The 19,013-nt window shown below is 40.0% G+C and overlaps 1 protein-coding gene across 1 annotated transcript in view; it reads right to left on the minus strand.

Moving 5' to 3' along the window:
- Nucleotides 1-17,476, minus strand: part of TIPARP (TCDD inducible poly(ADP-ribose) polymerase) — a 38,588-nt gene extending 21,112 nt beyond the window's left edge. The window contains exons 1-2 of the mRNA XM_066369868.1: nucleotides 17,269-17,476; nucleotides 13,152-14,110 (exon numbers count right to left, since the gene is read on the minus strand). Of these exons, the coding sequence (XP_066225965.1) occupies nucleotides 13,152-14,068 (917 nt within the window). The 5' untranslated portion in view covers nucleotides 14,069-14,110; nucleotides 17,269-17,476. The remainder of the gene's footprint in view (nucleotides 1-13,151; nucleotides 14,111-17,268) is intronic.
- Nucleotides 17,477-19,013: the final 1,537 nt, after the last annotated feature.

The raw sequence follows: 19,013 nt of genomic DNA on the forward strand, positions 1-19,013 counted from the left end.
ACCAATTAAACCAACTTTTCCCAACATATATTTGCAATACGAACACCCATACTAAGTCAGAAAATATGCCCTACACACCATCATTTCTTCTATGTATATTTCAGATACTAAAAATAAAGTAACAAGGGCCTACAACAGTAAATGATAAACAGCTATAATGAATATAAACTGAAACTATTAAAGAAATAATTTGAAACAGAAATTAGTAAGAACATGATTTCTTTGTTAGATAAATAGTTCTTGGGATTATGCATTTGGGAGCTCACTAAAGAGTATAACCATTTGGGGTAATTTCTCTATAAATTGTTTGAGATCAAGAAAAAAAGTATCAAAGAAACAATATAAAATAAGCTTATATAGACACATTAATTAGGCATGAGGCTATATATTGGAGATAAGATGAAAAAGGCAAAATGCCAAAGAGTCAGTAAGGACAGAGACAGAAAAGACAAACTGTGTGGCATAATATTAAATATGACACAAATGTGGTTTGTGAACAATTCAGAGAAAAGGCCTACATATGCTGAAAAAGGGGCTGGGAAATGTGGTCAAGGGAGATATCTCAGAGTGGATGAAATGAGAACCAAATATAGCCAGCCACTAGGCAGACAATGGGAGGCAGGGCATCATCACATGCAGAGTGACTGACGTGTAGAAGCTAACCAAGCAAGGCAGGAGACCCAATAGCATGCAGCACCTGCAGTTCATGTGGGAGGTCAGAGTGTATGTGTGTGTGAGGAGGATAAGAGATATGACCGGACTGGATAGGTTGGCTGGGACCAGATAATGAAGAACTTTGTATTCTGGGTTAAGAGGTTAGGGCTCAATTCTGTGAGCAGTAGAAATCACTGGTGGATTTTCAACAAGGCTCAGACTTGCCTTTTATAAAGGTCACTCCTGCAGTAATAGTATAGAGAAATGATTTGTTTATTTTGGGTAGGGTGGGGAAAGCTGGGGGAAGGGTGGAGACAGACACTTATTTACTTTAATATTTATTATTGTATACTTAGCCATCTACAACTATTAGCATTGCACATGAGAAAATGATGGCAGAAAATGGAGGAGGCAAGGGATGCTCTGAGGGATATTTAAGAATTAGAACCTAACTGCATGTAGAATGATTATATGTGGGGCTGAAGGCAGTAGAAAAAGTCCAGGATGTGTCTTATGTTTCTGGTCTAAGTAACTGGATAACAGTGCCATTAAATGAGACAGGAACTGCAAGAGGTAGAACATATTTAAGGAGGAAGATGATGTAAATAAAATATAGAAATCAGATTTTAGCAGAGGTCAAGTATAAAGTTTTCTGGATCCCACTCTGTACCGTTTTAACCAGATAGGTTAGACTTTGGCTTCCCGCCTGTAAGTTAACTGGTTTCTACAAGGAAAAACTTGTGATCTCAATAACACCTGTCCTAATCAGCTGTACTATCTAGACACAATTAATAGGTCCTCTTATTTTATTACTACAGTGTAAAATAAAAAGGTGGGTCATACTAATAGAAGAACAAAGATCAAATGCAGTCAAGTATGAAGAGAGTGTTTAAGGCTCTTCTGCTACAGACTTGAGACAGGCATGACAGATGGGGTATGTTTGTGGCAGCTAAAGAAATTTCACAGGAACACAAATTATAGCTGGCTTTTGATACTTGGCTTTGATGTTTCCAGGAACTCATTTAGCAATGCTGGAATATCTGGCAGTTAATATATCCCTTCAAATATGTTATAAGGTGATGAGAATCAAAGCCATGGCATATATAATCCAACATATTTTGTAAAAGCAGTATAATTATTAAACTTCAGAGGACTGGATATGTACTCCTACCTTTTTGCTTTAGAAGCATAGTAATTGTCATTTATTCTGTTACTAATTAAGATTTTTTTACTAACACTGACTCAAATAAATAGCACAGAGCTACAGGGGCAGCAATGAAAATGATCTATAAATGCTTACATACAAAGAAACATCTTTCAATATTTACCAGAAGTTAAAATTCTATACATCTACACTATGACATTGGATATTTGTAACTACTGGGTTTTCTCCTTTATATCCAGAATAGCTGGAGATACAGATATACCTACAAATCAAAATTTGGAGTTTACATATTATGCATATGACCCTCAGTAGTTATGGGTAGGCTATGAATCAAATGTTGACTCTCTCAATGAAATTTGCCCATATCTAAGAAGACTGACTTATCAGAGCAGGATTGCTGAGGCTTAGATTACTCTGTAAAAACAATTAATATCAATCTAGAATCATGGATTTATCTTAATAGTTCTAAAGGCCTCAAAAGATTTGTGGGTAGGTAAAAATATTCCTCATTTAATGAAACAACTCTTAAGAAGGGATCTTCAATAGGTCAAATTTTTTTTAAAAAAGGGCAAAATTCTGACTCTGTATGCTGCTCCTTTGGTCCCTCCCGAGACATCTTGGAAACAGGTGAATGAGAAGGCAGCCAGTGAGTGAAATGCTGCCTAAAAGCACATTTATTTGTGTGTTAAACCCCATGTCTTGTTAGACATCTAATCAGTGGTCTTAAAGTGATTCTAGAAGTGAACACTGAAATAATAATGAAAAGATAAGAGAGAGTAGAAAAATGGAAGGCTAGTAGGTTTCCTAAATGAAAGGATACCCTGTTCTTAAGCTTTTGTAAATCTATGGTCTCCAAAAGAATGTGGGGAACTAAACAAACACCTAACAGTTTATTATCAAATTACTGTATTGAGACGCAGACATTTAAGAACATCTAAACATTTCCTAAGTCCCTAGGAAAGAATATCATATACTGAAGTTCCCCTTCATCCACTCGAGGAAAAGAAACCTGCTAAAATACTGTTGTTGGGCTTTTCAGGTTTTTTATTACAAAACTACCAGATCAAAGCAAATAATTCAAAAGGACTTTCTAATAAGATATAGATAAGCCTAAAATCTTTCATGATTAAAAATTATACTTAAGAATTCAGAAGATCTCACTGCTATCTATTACAGAGGCATGGGATCAAATTTTGCACCCTGAAGACATCAGAAATGTCATATAACCTTAAATTTTATCCAAATCCAAGTCCTGAGACTCCCAGAAGGTAATTTAAGTGAGACATACTTCTCAACCATGGCTTCAAGAGGAAGTGAAACTTAATTTTTGCAAAAAGCTGAGATAGAAAGCACATAATAGGTTAAAATAATGTGTATCATGCCTAATATTACCTTAAATTATACAATTGTTGCTTTTTATAAAGATGAGTAAATATCCCCTCTGTTAAGTGAAATAGTGTTAAATCTATTTTACCTCAAAAATCTCTGCCATGTACTCAAAATACAAATACTGATTAATTCAATTCTGTGGATATAACATTTATAGAGAGCTGAAATATGTTTGTTTATAAAACTTTTTTTACATACATTATAAAATCGGGTGTATAAAATGCTAAAATTACTTAAAATAATTGTTTTCAAATAAGCTCAAACAATTCAGAACTCACTTATACATAAATAAAATACTAATTATAAATAATTATCAGAAAATGTATTCTCTAATAACTCCCACTAAGATACAATTATTAGCTTAATTTATTTCTGTGCTAATTTTTAAAATTACAAACTCCTTTAAAGAGGTTTTTATTCAGAACTTTCTCAATTTAGCCTTGTCTTTTTCCCCAACTAGTATAGATAAACTAATTAAAAATATAATCACTGATAGCTTATTATGAGAACCCAGAGTAAGAAATTCTTTCAGCACTGGAAATCTGAATGTATACATACAAAGTAACAAGTATATAGCAAATACATCACACCTTGAGCATTTTAAAAGCAAATTTCTGAAAGGAAGAAACAAACAAACTTCCTATAGAAAACATATTAATAGAGATTTTTTTTTTTATTGTACAGGTTCTGTAAACTACAACCACAACACCTTTCAACAGGGTCTTAAGTCAATCACTTTTTCCTAGAGGATAGGGATTCTACAGAGCCAACTTTCTCTAATTCAATTTTATCAATTACTTAAAAGAGTTGACATTATTTTTAGTAGCAAATTAATTGTAGAATACTTAATGCTCCTGAGATGCAGCAATATATGGACAATCCAAACCTAAGAAAGCAAGCAAGCAAAGTTTCTTCTATTTCATATATTCTACCCCCATTCAAGGATGTCTTTTATTTATTTTTTTATTAACTTGGAAGGCAAACTTAGTATTTCTCCTGTACTTATTTTTATTTTTGCAATGCCTGGAAATGAAAGAGAGAAGCCAGGTGACAGTCAGAAACCAAAAACCAACCACAGCAGGAAATTATTTAGAGTATTTTTTTGCCATTTGCCTTCTCTTTGCCCTGATCAGTGGCAGGAGCTGTGATCACAGGGTGCAGGCAAGATTCTGAAAGCATATACACTACTGCAAGCCAAGTTCATTCTTCGGCCCCTATCATTGCCATTCTTCACTTACTATTCAGTGCTAGTAAAATTCAGTCAAGAAGGTCACCCAAACCCTATGGCTATGTCAAATTATTCATTCATTCACTCATTCATTCACTCATTTTTTGTGACAGAGACAGATAGGAACAGACAGACAGGAAGGGAGAGAAATGAGTAGCATCAATTCTTCATCGGGGCACCTTAGTTGTTCATTGATTGCTTTCTCATATATGCCTTGACTGGGGGGGGGGGGGGGCTACAGCAGAGCCTTGGCTCAAGCCAAGGATCTTGGGCTCAAGTTAGTGAGCCTTGCTCAAACCACATGAGCCCACGCTCAAGCCTGAGACCTTGGGGTTTCGAACCTGGGTCCTCCATGTTCCAGTCTGAAGCTCTATCCACTGCACCACTACCTGGTTAGGCGGCTATGTCAAATTAAAAAGAACAGTTTAAGAATCTCTTAATCCAAAAAGAAAATAATTTAATGTAATAAAAATTCCAGTAAGTGTGGCCTAAGTGAAACATTTTCCAATCATTGTGAGAAGTGCTATGTTTCAACATGAAGACTATTCACAAACCCTTCCTTATGCTCAGAAAAAACAGCACTAAAACAAAGGACACCATTTGCATAAAGTATACAAATTTCCTAACAAATCTTTCTCAGACAACTTAGTCATGGTGGATTCTAACACACTCCTTACACAACATTTTGTGGCACACATGCTCACAAATCACTGATTTCTGTATAATATAAAAGGAAACAGTCACTCTAACATTCTCACTCTCATATGAACTTACGCTTTCATTGTGAATACCATGCAAAGGTTCTTTACTGGTCACGTGGGTGTTGCCAGTAAGTAAACAGCACATAGCAGAGAAAGACTGAGGAGACACACACATTTGATTGTATGAACACTGCAAATAGGAATGCTTAGTTAACTCCCTTCTACCCTTGTCTTAGCAACAGTAACTGACTAGGTAAGCACAGAAAATTGGAAATTTCAAAATTAGAAAGTTATTAATATCATCAACTTATAAATTTTGAGTTCCTGATCACAGAATTGTTTATATTTAGCACAAAACTGCAATATCGTCTTTTGCATACATCAACTATAAATCTTTACAAACTACGAAGTTGAATAAGTAGACTTTATTTTACATAAAGTCCTTTATTTTCAAAGAATTCAAAATGTTTCTCAGAACCTACAACTTATCATTTCAAATTCCTATATTAACAAGAAATTTACACTGGAAATTCAAAACTTTCAGTTAATGTGTCAGGGATTGGGCTGGATTAGTTTTAACATAGGAATTTTAAATAGAAGTAGTCTCTGTAGTATAATTCCTGGTCCCTAGAAAGCCTATCATAAATAACTTATAAATATAAAAATAACATTTTGTTTTTGTTAAAGTTCCTTCATATATAAAATGTGACTTGTTCGTTCCTAGAAATGGTGAGCTATAGAAGTATTTTACTACTTTGTACAATTTGTGTTTATGGTATTACAAAGTACAGTTCAATCTCAGATCTCAAGCTATTATCTAACAATATCAAACCCATATGAAACAGAAAATGGCTCAACCCTCAGCACTCTGGTGTCTTCCAATGATACCAAATTACTCACATATTCACTTCACTTTAGTTTAAGACTCCCAGATTTATTTTAGAAAAGACACTCTACTGCTTTTAACAAAGAGCATTTCTTGCAAAACTTAACAGCTTCATAGTTGTGCCAGAATAATCAAGAGTCATCTTGTAACTCAAAATGTATTTGTTTTTTCCTTTGCAAAAATGACATACACATATACAGTGTGTCCGTAAAGCCATGGTGCACTTTTGACCGGTCACAGGAAAGCAACAAAAGATGATAGAAAGGTGAATTCTGCACCAAATAAAAGGAAAACCCTCCCAGTTTCTGTAGGATGATGTGGCAGCATGTGCACATGCGCAGATGATGACGTAACACCGTGTATACAGCGGAGCAGCCCACAGCTATGCCAGTCCAGATGTGGATGGTACTGAGGAAAGTTCAGTGTGTTCTGTGGCTCGCTAAATTCGAATCCGTGACCAAAGTGCAACGTGAATATCGGCGCGTTTATAATGAAGCGCCACCACATAGGAATAACATTACTCGGTGGGATAAGCAGTTGAAGGAAACCGGCAGTTTGGTGGAGAAACCCCATTCTGGAAGGCCATCAGTCAGTGATGAGTCTGTAGAGGCTATATGGGACAGCTACTTAAGGAGCCCTAAAAAATCAGTGTGTGAGACCACATCGAACTGCACTGAATAGGTATGAAATTGGGAGAGTTTTCCTTCTATTTGGTGCAGATTTCACACTTCTATTGTCTTTTGTTGCTTTCCTGTGACCGGCCAAAAGTGCACCATGACTTTACGGACACACTGTAGTTATGTTTTCTTTCCACAAAATGGTAACTGAGACTCACAAACATAACACTGGTAATTATTAAAGGTTGCTCACCTAAATTAAGAGGACCTTAGGTCCTAAATTAAATGTGATCAAAATTACTACCATCAGACAAAGGATGCAGAATATGGTGGTCTCAAATCATAGGATAGAAAAGGACATAGGAAAACAGTTACACTCTCAAACGGCTGGATTTTAGCATTCCTTAAGCAGTCAAGGTTTATATGGTCTACATACTGCTTTATCCTTTAGAAATAGCCCCCAAACTCAATATAAAACTAAGAATCACTTACTAAAACCAGAGATGCAGAGATAGAATTTATGGATTTACCTTTGTTTTATGGTAGAATGCAAATCTAGAATCTAGAAATTCTACTCTAACAGTATGAAGTAGACTTACAGGGACACAGTAGAGTTAATCAGTCAATAGTTGCATTTTTTGCATGTCCATATATGCAGAATAGTTTTATTTATTTATTTATTTTTAGTCTTTTCCAAGTGAGGGGAGGGAAGATAGAGAGTTCTCACACGTGCCCCAATCGGGATCCACCCAGCAACCCCTGTCTGGGGCCAATGCTCTGCCTATCTGGGGCCATGCTTATAATTATAACTTAAGCTATGTATTTTTAGCACCTAAGGTGGAGGCTCATCAGAGTCATCCTCAGTGCTCAGGGCCAATGTGCTTGAACTAATTGAGCCATGACTACGGGGAGAAAGGGAGGGATGGAGAGAGAGTATGAGAGGGAGAGGGAGAGGGAGAGGGAGAGGGAGAGGGAGAGGGAGAGGGAGAGGGAGAGGGAGAGGGAGAGGGAGAGGGAGAGGGAGAGGGAGAGGGAGAGGGGGAGAGAGGAAGGGGGGGGGAGGGAGGGAAAAGAAGGGGAAGGGTGGAGAAGCAGATGGTTGCTTCTCCTGTGTGCCCTGGTCAGGAATCAAATCCAGGACATCCACACACCAGGCCAATGCTCTACTACTGAGTCAACCGGCCAGCCTACAGAATAAAGTTTTATATGTTGAATGGACTTACTTACTTTTCCCCATATATTTTACAATAAAAAGTAAAAGTTTAGAATCAACTCACTTAAAAAATGCATAATATATATTTTTAGGGATTGCCAGATAACCTTATAAACTACTTTCTCCAACTAACTGCCTTTGCTTTTTGCAAAGTTCATTTTCTTTTCTTTTAAAGATTTTATTTATTGATTTTAGAGAGAGGTAAGAGAAATGAGGAGAAGGAGGAAGCATCAAACCATAGTAGTTACTTCTTTTATGTGCCTTGACCAGGCAAGCAAGGGGTTTCACACCAGCAACTTCAGTGCTCCATATTAATGCTTTATCCACTGTGCCACCACAGGTCAGCAACAAAGTTCATTTTCATTACCATAAATACATTAAGAACAAACTGACCCCAACCTGAAACCAGGTGACAGTTGCTTCAAAAAAGTCGTATCTGCTTATTGATAAAAAACCCAGAAAATAAGTAAATGAATGATTGCTATTGATTCCTATGAGAGCTCTACATATCCAGTAACTCCTCTGGATTAGTAAAAAAAGAAGTCAATTAATTTTATTTCATATGTAAACAGCACCATAAAGAGGTACAAAAAAAATAATTCATTGCATTGCTTTACCCTAAAGCACAAACCACACATTTTGAAAGTCACTTCAAATGCAGTTATTGCTTATGGAGCTCTCTTTCTCTTAGGCAGGAATTTTTAAAATAAATTCAATCTCATCCAGCTGTGTATATTCAAGAAATACCAAAAAGTTCACAAGGCATAGTAAGTTTCAGCTGTTCTCATCTCTCCAGTGTTATCAATAACATAATGAGTTAGTTCATACATCATCACAGCTGTGCAGGCCAGAACTAACTTTGCTAATTACTATTCCAGCAGAGTTCAGTCAGGAGCTTGCTCTATTTTAGACAATCTACTCTGCAAGTCACATTGAAAAGAACAGCATATGCTCTTTATTATCATTATTATGCAATTCTCCTGTGTCTTTTACAGAGCTCCTATGGTCCCATCCCTTAGACAGGTTAAAATAAACAAACTAACAAACACCTTCTTAAGAGCAATTAGCAATGGAAATCACTCAAAACTAAGACTATGACAATACCAAAGTTAAACTCCCTTTTATCAATATGCTTTAATTACAAAAGAGGAGAAAAGAACACTGTTCTCTGAGAAAAATTAACCCTGAAGTCAGGGTTTGCAATGTGTTTCTACTTTACCTTCCCACTCTCTTTTAGAAAGTTCAGAATTAGAAATAATCCCTGGTCATATATTCACCTATAGATTAACTTCACTTTAAGGTTTGTAAAGTGCCTCTTCTTTATAGCTGATAATAACTGTAAGACTTCTGGCACACTATAAAATGGATATAATGTAAAAAACAATGGCAACGTAGTTGCTAATAGGAGATTTACACATCCTCCACAATTTCAATTATCCACAACAGTATCCTACAGTTACTGAGACTTACAAAACTGCTTAGACCTGCCATTTCCCATCACTTCCTAATAAGGATGAGTGCCTAAATTGTCAGAGACTATGTTTTCTTAATTGAAAACATAATATTCAATGTCGTTTCTTAACTTCATATTTGGAATTTGGAAATTCTCCAAAGCCCATCCTAAGTGCAAAAGAAGACTCAGCATTTAAATACAAGGAGTTCATACATACAACTAGTTTTCAGTTGATGCTGGCAATGAACATCTGCTGATGTACAAAAGCAAAATGTGGAGGAAAATTTGGATTGTATCCTAATTTGGGGTGAAGGCAAAATTGGAAAATAATTTCATTGTAATGAACCAAATAAGCATTTATTATTGAAATTCTCTTTTCTAGATGTTTTTTGTATCTAAGCATCTCAACTTAAGAGGTGGAAGGGATCTGTGAACTAATCTAACTCAACTTCCTTTCCAATTTCATTATTGAGAATAAAATGAACCCTGCAAATCTAATTTGGATTTAGATGTTAAATCTAATATATTTGCAAAATAAAGAATTTAATCTCTACAGCAGACCCAGAACTATGAACTTTCCCCAAGTTCTACACAATGAAGTATTATGGATAGAGTACATAATAATAATTTACCAAGTCATATAAAATACTGCACCCAAGTGGGATAAACAACTGTCATTCATTAATTCCGGAGTCCAAAAACTGCTGGATCTGACTTGGACATATACACAGCTGAACATACACTTCCTGGTTATGTGCAATTTGCACAGACAGACCAGCTTTACAGGCCTGACCACAGAGATTAATAGCTTTAGCCAAATAATGTGGTAACCATGTGAACTTGGGCTGCTCCAGCTTATTTGTGAATCTCTCAGCAAGGCTCAACATGCCGTTATCTGCATCTTGTTGCCAGGAAACACAAAATCGCTTTGGAGTTGTAATGACCACAGGTCAACTTCTCAAAAGACTAATTTTTGACACTTAGCTATCTATAATCTTATGAGATTTCTTGCTGTAGACCATGGCCTTCACTTTACTAGTAATTAACTTAATATCTTGCTATTTTTTATCAGGGCAGGACAACTTACTACCATTAACAATGTATCAGCAGCAATAGTAATTACAATAACAATTCATTCATACCTCTCAAGTGTCAAATAAACATTACTCCAGTAAAACTGATTTGGAAATCAAGCACTCACTGCAACTACTTTATAACTAACCCAACAATGCTATATCTATGTCTATTCTTCAGCAACGTAATTTTACCAAAGGAAAAAATACCCAATATGCTGCTGACCTAAGAGTTTCTGGATTTTCTTGATCAAAATACCCACCTTGCCATGCTCATGATAACAGAACATAATGTGTTGGATAATCCTGAACAATTCAAACAGATAAAACTTAATGTACCAAGATGCTAAAGTACTCAGCAGACAGGAAATGTGTTTCATAAGAGTGAAGTGGGACACTACTATTCTGCAGTTTTGCAGTCTGGAGATGGAAGAATTAGAGTGGCTTTGAGAGTACATATAATTAATTATCCTTGAGATACTAATTAGAATTGCTAACTCATGGGCAACAGATTTTGGAAAGTTTTAAGAAAATGAAAAAAGTTTTCCAATGTTGGCTTTTAAAAATAAGTTAAAAGTACTTAGCTTTATTACAGGATCTAAGAATTTCACTATCCAAGCAAGACAGAATCTAGGATGCATTCTTTTATCAAGATAATACATTTATGATCAGGAAAACTACATCCTGATATAATCCTACTTTTATTCCAAGGAGCCCTCTATAGAATAATACCTTTAAACTTGAGCCTTATATTGTTTCTCAACTTGTTCCATACATCACTTTAGATGTCCCTTTACAATAATTCACTCATACCTCTCAAGTATCAAATAAACATTACTTCAGTAAAACTGATTTGGAAATCAAGCACTCACTGCAACTACTTTATAACTGATCCAACTATGCTTTAACTTAGAAGATGCAAAGTTCTAGTCTCACAATTGAGTTGCTAAAAAAAACCCAACAGATCTGTAGTATATAACTAAAATATTGAAATATTAAAAAGAAACCACTTATCTAATACTAAATCAAAACAAGGAGTTAAAAAAAAAAAAGAAAAAAGTACCAGTTTTCTCCAATGCCAATGATGCTTTAGCACCGTTAGAACACAGAAGGTGAACATCAAGACTAACAGAATTAGCCCAACCAGGAGGTGGCACAGTGGATAGAGCATTGGACTAGGACACAGAGGACCCAGGCTCGACACCTTGAGGTCACTGGCTTAAAGGCAGGCTCATCAGCTTAAGCACTGGGCCACTGGCTTAAGCGTGGGATCACAGACATGATCCCATGGTCGCTGGCTTGAGCAAGGAAGGCATAATTTGCTCTGCTGTAGACCGCCACCAAGGCACAGGAGAGAAAGCAATCAATGAACAAAGAATTGATGTTTCTCATCTCTCTCCCTTCTTGTCTGTCCCTCTCTCTGTTTCTCTGTCTCTCTGTCTCTCTCTCTCTCTCTCACACACACACACACACACACACACACACACACACACACAACTAACAAACTTGGAAATGGTTTACTGCTACCATTTGCTTGTTGTCTCTTCTGACACTTGAATAGAGTAACCCAATTGATTTGTGAACAAATATGATTCTCAAGGAAATTTTTCTCCTGTACTTCTGGGTTAGGATACTTAGGGTAGTTTTCCTCCTTATGGGTCATGCCTCTTGGTACTATATACATCAGACCATTCGTTATCTGTGAAGTAATCAGGATACCCTCACAGTCTCCCAAATCAGGTAGCATGAATAGAAAGAAGTGCTCTTCTTCCCTCAAGTAATTTTAATACTTTTGGTTACACAAAAGTAACTATTAACATCACACCCAGGAGAAACAACTTAGAAATATAAAGATTAATGTTATTATACAGCCATTTTTTGCACTAGCAACTTTGCTAATGGTGTGGCAACTACCATTTTCTTCTTCCCAAGTTTAATTAAAGAAGAGTTCAGATGTGGAAATTTCAGTTCCCTATCAGTGAAAATTGCTTAGACATTCATCCTAAAGAACCAAATTCTTTATATACATGCCTTACATACAAAAACATGAGGATAACTGTTTTCTTGTGTGTAAAATGATAAATATACCAATTAACAAAAAGCTACTTTCACTCATTGTTAAAAAAACTCAGGTTTAAAAAAATACCTCAAATTATGGAAAATTATTTTGTCTATAAGATAAATAGAATAAACAATGGTAAAAAGCTTTAAGGAAACTTAAAAGAAAGATTTAACGTGCTTGTGCATGATTCATTAAGTTTGGGAGAAACTTCTGAATCATGACAGAAAGATTATTTGTACCATTCAGAATCAAGAAATCTACAAAAATCTCCAAACAATACCAATTTTCCTTTCAAATATAGCAAGTACTCAATATGCAAAACTTTAAAATTAGCTATATTAGGTATTCATTATTTATAAGATTCATCATGGATTTTCTTTCAAAATCAAGTTCTCCTGTGTAAATAAAATTGTATTTGATTTACAACATTCAATGTATATGTAACTTCTCAGTCATATACATATTGCACAGTGACATTTGAATTGTTCAAATCATGAAAACTTCATTGTCTGATTAAGTATATAGCCTGCATTCTGATTAAGTAAATAGCCTGCATTCAACCACTATGAAAAATCAGTATAGCACACAGCCAAAAGAATAACAATGGGAAAAATAATAAAAGCTGTTAGGCTACCACTAAAAGAAACCATTCTACTAAGCTAACCTCTTTACATTCTCTCAACAGCTTTAAAGAAGTTATAAATACATACCCATACTTCATTCTCATCCTATCATTTTCAGGGTTACAATAAAATCTTTCCAAGTGCTCCTGGGAATCAGTGGATACACTCTGCCACTTCTGGGTAGTTGTCCGCTTGATCTGCCAATGATAGGGCAAGACCGTGTGGTGCTTCAAACAATCCCTGCCATAAATACACGCGCCTTGTAGAAAGTCCATGCAAATTTCAATTTCATTCTCTTGGTGAGTATGGTACTGTAGCTGGTTCACCAACTCAAATACAAGGTCAAGCGAAGCCTCCTCACTTTTGTCCTGAAAGAGCTCGGTACTCAACTTATCACTGGTGTCCAAAATGTACTGGATTGTAAAACGGTTGTCTTGGAAAACCCCTGGAACATAATCCATGACTTTGTCTATGCAGTCAGGACTAACAGGAACATCACTTGAAACTGGGTGCAAAAGGGTAGTCTGAAAGTGCCCTGCTGTAGAATCTGCTACTGTCCCACTGATGGTTTCAGGTGGAAAACTGTGATCCTGGATTGGAACCACTTGTTCTGGAGTATCAGTGGAAGGATGAGCTTCTGGTATTTGGTCCCCAACATTTGTTCCCTCAGGAATCAGAACAGACATATTGTTTTCTGCTGGTGGACATGATGTATTGATTTCCAGGGATTTTTTCACTATAGGTTCATGTATGCTGCTCTCATCTGCATTCTGGTTTCTAGATCTAAAAACCCCACCAAGTGAGCCAGATTCTAGCAAAGTGTTTAATATTGGTCTCAAGGACCTCAGGGTTCCAGTTCCCAATCGTTTCTGATCCTTTTTCTTAAAACAAGTCTTCAATGGAGTGATCTTCTCAGAGAGTCTCATTTGGCATGGAAAGTCATCAGAAGGAGAAGGTGGCTGCACTACACAGTCAGGCTCAGGTTCAGTGGCTTCCATTTCCATAATGTGAATTAGCTCCAATTGCTCCTCAAGAGTCTAAAAATCCTACCAGAAAAGAAAAGGAGATGATCACTTAGAAGCTGACAACTGGATCCCATTTATTCATCAAAATATTTTGTTTTCATCTGCAGCTAAGCCTCTGAAATCACTCCTCTTACATTATATTTCATATTTACAGATCAGTTTTAAATTTTATTGAGAAATCAAAGTTCCAAAGCAGCCAAGGTTATTCAAAAGCCCACCACAGGCAAAGGCAAAAAAAAAAGACACACTCTTGAAATTTATTTGTGGACTTGGCCCTGGACGGTTGGCTCAGCGGTAGAGCGTCGGCCTGGCGTGCGGGGGACCCGGGTTCGATTCCCGGCCAGGGCACATAGGAGAAGCGCCCATTTGCTTCTCCACACCCCCCCCCCCCTTCCTCTCTGTCTTTCTCTTCCCCTCCCGCAGCCAAGGCTCCGTTGGAGCAAAGATGGCCCAGGCGCTGGGGATGGCTCCTTGGCCTCTGCCCCAGGCGCTAGAGTGGCTCTGGTTGCGGCAGAGCGACGTCCCGGAGGGGCAGAGCATCGCCCCCTGGTGGGCAGAGCATCGCCCCTAGTGGGCGTGCCAGGTGGATCCCGGTCGGGCGCATGCGGGAGTCTGTCTGACTGTCTCTCCCTGTTTCCAGCTTAAAAAAAAAAAAAAAAAGAAATTTATTTGTGGACTTAATATACAATGATTTGTACTTCTGCTGGGGCGTGAACTTTTACTCTAAGTCTAGGGTGGAGTGAGGGGTGAGGAGTAGAAATAAATGCACCTAACTCATGACACAGCACGGAAAGCCACATCTTCACTGCTTGTGGTTCTCTTCAGTTGTTTATGTATCACCTTTCTCATGAGCCTACAAAAACTGTTTCTTTGTAAATAAAGTTAATCAAATGAAGGATAAACTTCAAAGTTATATAGTGAGTGAATTTCGGTTGTGAGGACATACAATACTCAGAAAATAGGAGTTCTCAAAGAAAATGTTATATGGGAGAATGCCATAAGCCTGCTGAAGCATTTCTATTCAGTTAAATCCTCATGTAAGGTCATCTATGACTTTAGGGAAAACAACAATAACGAAACCAATGTTACCATAGGCTAATTGTTATAAACAGGAATTAAATTCATACAACAAAATGACATTTTTGATGACTGGTTGTATTCAGAAAGTTCCAATGTATTCAAAGATGTTAAGGGCCTACTTTTGCAACCCCCAAAAACATTACCACTGCTGGTGGAGGAATATTAGGGATTATTTAGCAACAGAAGCTACATCAGCAACAACCACAGCACACACTGTTTTAAAAACCAAACACAACAATATAGAAAGAGCCTCCTTATCCTTGTCTTCAGAAAAGTTACACATATGTATTTTTATAGGCAAATGAAGGCATATTATAGAAAACAACACAACAATATAACACACAAATCACATTTCAAATTCCTCATGAATTACTGAAAGAGAATAAAAGTGCTTTTTTCTCTCTGCCCTTGAAAAAAAACTGGAACAAAGTATAAAGCAAAAGAAACTCTGTAAAATGACAAATGGTTTCTGGTCTATAACCGAGCACTCATTAACTAATTCTGAAAATATTTACTGAGCATTGTGCCAGGTGGAAAAAGGTTAGTGATGAGCAACTAATCCTCTTCTCTCTTGTCCAAGAGAGATTTGATGCAAGGACCCATGACTTCATTAAGAATGCATCCCCTGTGCCTATTACAGTGGCTAGCACAATGCAAACAGTGAGAACTCTACGACCTTTTTTGGCTGAATTACTGAAGAAAAATAACCTATTGAGTGCTAGTCTATTAGTTTTTATGGGTCAGCAATAACAACAAAATAACAGGGTCGCCAGAAAAAAATGAGTATTAAAGATCTAATTGGAGAGATTCTTGAATCTGCGTGTGTAAAAAGTGCGTAACGATCAAGCTCAGAAAACAAACCCACAAGATGTTAGCCTCCATGGTAAGTACAAAAGGAAAAGGTAGAAAGAGTTCAGTGTGAGCTGCCATTGTTAGGAAAAGCTTCAAGGAGGGACTTGACAGAAGACATAAATCAACTGGAAAGCAGCCAAGCAAGGCGTTATTATTCATCATTCAGTGCTCTTGCCTCAAGGCACAATTGGCACAGATTGTGGTATTCCCTCTCCACCACACCAAACCGGCCCGTGTCATCCTCCACGCGCGCACGCGCGCACACACTCATCACTCCTATCACACCCCATCGAGGCAACACAGACCCGACATCAACCTCGCTGGCGCACTCTACAACTTTGCATTGCTGCCCTCTGTCACGCTTGGAAATAAAAGTGAGGATGAGGCAGAGACCTGGAGGAGAGAGGCTGCAGTGGGGAAGTCAATAGAACCCAGTTCCCCAATTAGTTTGCATAACAAAAAAGGTTGAAAGATAGTTCCTCGGGCCCCCCGCGGCAGGCGACCTGGCGCTCCACCCCTCCCCTCGGGACGCCCGGCTTCTCCCGCCCTCCCGGCTCCGAGTTCAGGACTCCGGACGGCCCGCTGACGCCCACCACCGCGGCGCCTAGGGCTCGGCCAGTTCGCCCCAGGACGGCGAGCAGGGCGCCCGCACAGCCCGGTGCAGCCGCCTCCAGGCCAGCGCCTCCCTCCCCGGATCCCCGCGGCGCCTCTTCAGCAGACCTTCCGAGGACTGCGCTGCGAGTGCCGGAGGAGCGCCGGAGCCGCCGCAGAGCGCCGGGAGACGCGGCCGACGCTGCTCTGGGAGGGAGGCGGAGACTGCTGCGCCTTCAAAGTTCATCTAGAAACAGCCCGCAAACTTCTGGGCTGCGGCCGAACGCCGGGCGGCCGGCGGCTCCCTGGCCACCGCGCCTCCGCCTCCACCCGCAGAGGGATCCCACGGGGAAGGCCGCGCGGACGCCCCCCAGCGTCCGTCCGGCCCGAGGGGGAGGGGGCACCGCCGGAGACCCCGACGAGACCCCGCGGGGACGCCCCCCGAGGTGTCCACCTGCCAAAGGCCCGCGGTGACAGGGACGGGCAGCAAATCCATCCTGGCGTTCCCGGGACCCGAATGAGCTCGGTACAAGCACAGTCCAAACACCAGTCACCCCAGATCAGTAAGAGTCGCTGCGAGGCCGGCGCCCCCTCCTCGCCCGCCGTCCCCGTGAGGGTTCCTACCGGCTCCTCAGAGCTCGCCCGGCGCCCTTTACCTGAGCCTGAGAGAAGCGACCACGGGAGCCGAGTGGCGGCGCTGCAGACTAGTGGGCAGCGACCGCGAGGAGGTCGCACGGAGGGCAGGCTCGGCTTCTAGGGGTCGCAGGCTGTCGACGCGGTGAACGGCGCACGGGCCATTCCGCCGCCGCGAGCGCAGAAAACCGCGACAGCGCTACCACCCAGCTCGCTCGCCTGTCACCTCGAGCTTTGCTTTAAAGCAGCTTCCGGTCGGAGGCTCTCAGCAGGCCCCCGCGGGGGCGGAGCCTAAGCGAAGGGGGCGGGGCGGGGCGAGAAGACCGGGAACTCACTGGCTGCCAAAGAGCAGCCCCGCCCCGCGTGCGCGCTCACGAGGAAGCGCGCGGGTTGTGCTGGCGGCGGGCACGGCTTCCGCGAGGGGGCGTGTCCTCTTACCGGCCGCTGGGGCTGGGAGGGTCTCAGTCTGCAGGGTTAGGGACGGCGCGGCTGTGAGGAGTTTCGCTCCCCTTGGGGCGGGCTCCATCTGCCTGCGGGTTGATGGAGGGTCACTCTGTTCCGAGAAAACGCAGGCATCCGAAGGAGGATGTGAAATGGAACGACCCGTTTCCGTGCGGTTGGCTTTGTCTCCTCAGAAGACGCCTCCTGCCCCTGACGTCGCCGAACCCCTAAAGGAGGCAAACGGCTGCTACCGCCGTTCTGGCCAGACGGGGTCGCCCGCCCTGTACCGAAGGGGCAGGCTCACCGGGGTTGGTATCCTGCCCAGAGAGGTCGCAGGCATTCTTCTTTTGGGGGAAACTTAGCTTTGGGGGGTTTGATGATAAAAGCGCCAATAGATATGTTTTTTAAAGCTCACAGACACCGTAGTGACTTAATGACTCAGTCAGTACTTGTCGAGCGCCTGCTGCGTGGCAGGCGTGTGCTGGGCGTAGCAGCCCAGACGTCCACCATGGAACATGCAGGGCACCGCATACTCACATAATTTGTTAATAATAGATATATGGTTCCAATCCTTTTTAAAACTCTTCTAACCAAACTGTGTAAGCCCTGCCAGAGTAGCTCAGTTAGTTAGAGCACTGTCTCAATATGCCAAGGATGTGTGTTCCATCCAGGGTCAGGGCATATACAAGATTCAACCAATGAATGAATAGGTAAGTGGAACAACAAACTGATATCTCTTTCCCCTCTCTCCCCCTTCCTCTCTCTAAAAACAAACAACAAACCAGACTGGGTGACAACTAACTCGTATTCTAAATCTATTCAGTAAAGAATAGATTAAAGGTAGCCTCTCCCCAGTAGGCTTATTTAAAATTGCATCAAGGCAGGGCCTTACACTAAGGTGGAAATTATATGTACAGGATACAGAAGATTCCTTGCTATAATTATCCAACAGGATTTAAGATTTCTATGGGCCAGAGATTACTGTTTTTTCCATTTTCTTCTTTTCTGCATAGAAGGTTTACCCACGTTCTGTACCTTGTCTACACACCATTACTTATTAGGAGTATCAAGGCAGATAACTTTTATTTAAATATTGCCAGAGAATGAGGAGAGGATCCACAGTCTTGGTGAGAAGTTCCCCACATCCTCAGAACTTCTAGATTCTGGACCTGAGCTCATTGCAGTAACTGGTTGAGACTTTGAGATTGTTGCTCTTAGGGGATGAGTGTATTCATTATAAGAAAAGAAAGGGCAGACACTGCTTGTTGTCCCTATCCAAAATATTCTAATACTTTTGGGGGAGGGAAGGAGGACTGGCAATGAACCC

This window comes from Saccopteryx leptura, chromosome 2, assembly GCF_036850995.1.
Source record: "Saccopteryx leptura isolate mSacLep1 chromosome 2, mSacLep1_pri_phased_curated, whole genome shotgun sequence".
Lineage (NCBI taxonomy): Eukaryota > Metazoa > Chordata > Mammalia > Chiroptera > Emballonuridae > Saccopteryx > Saccopteryx leptura.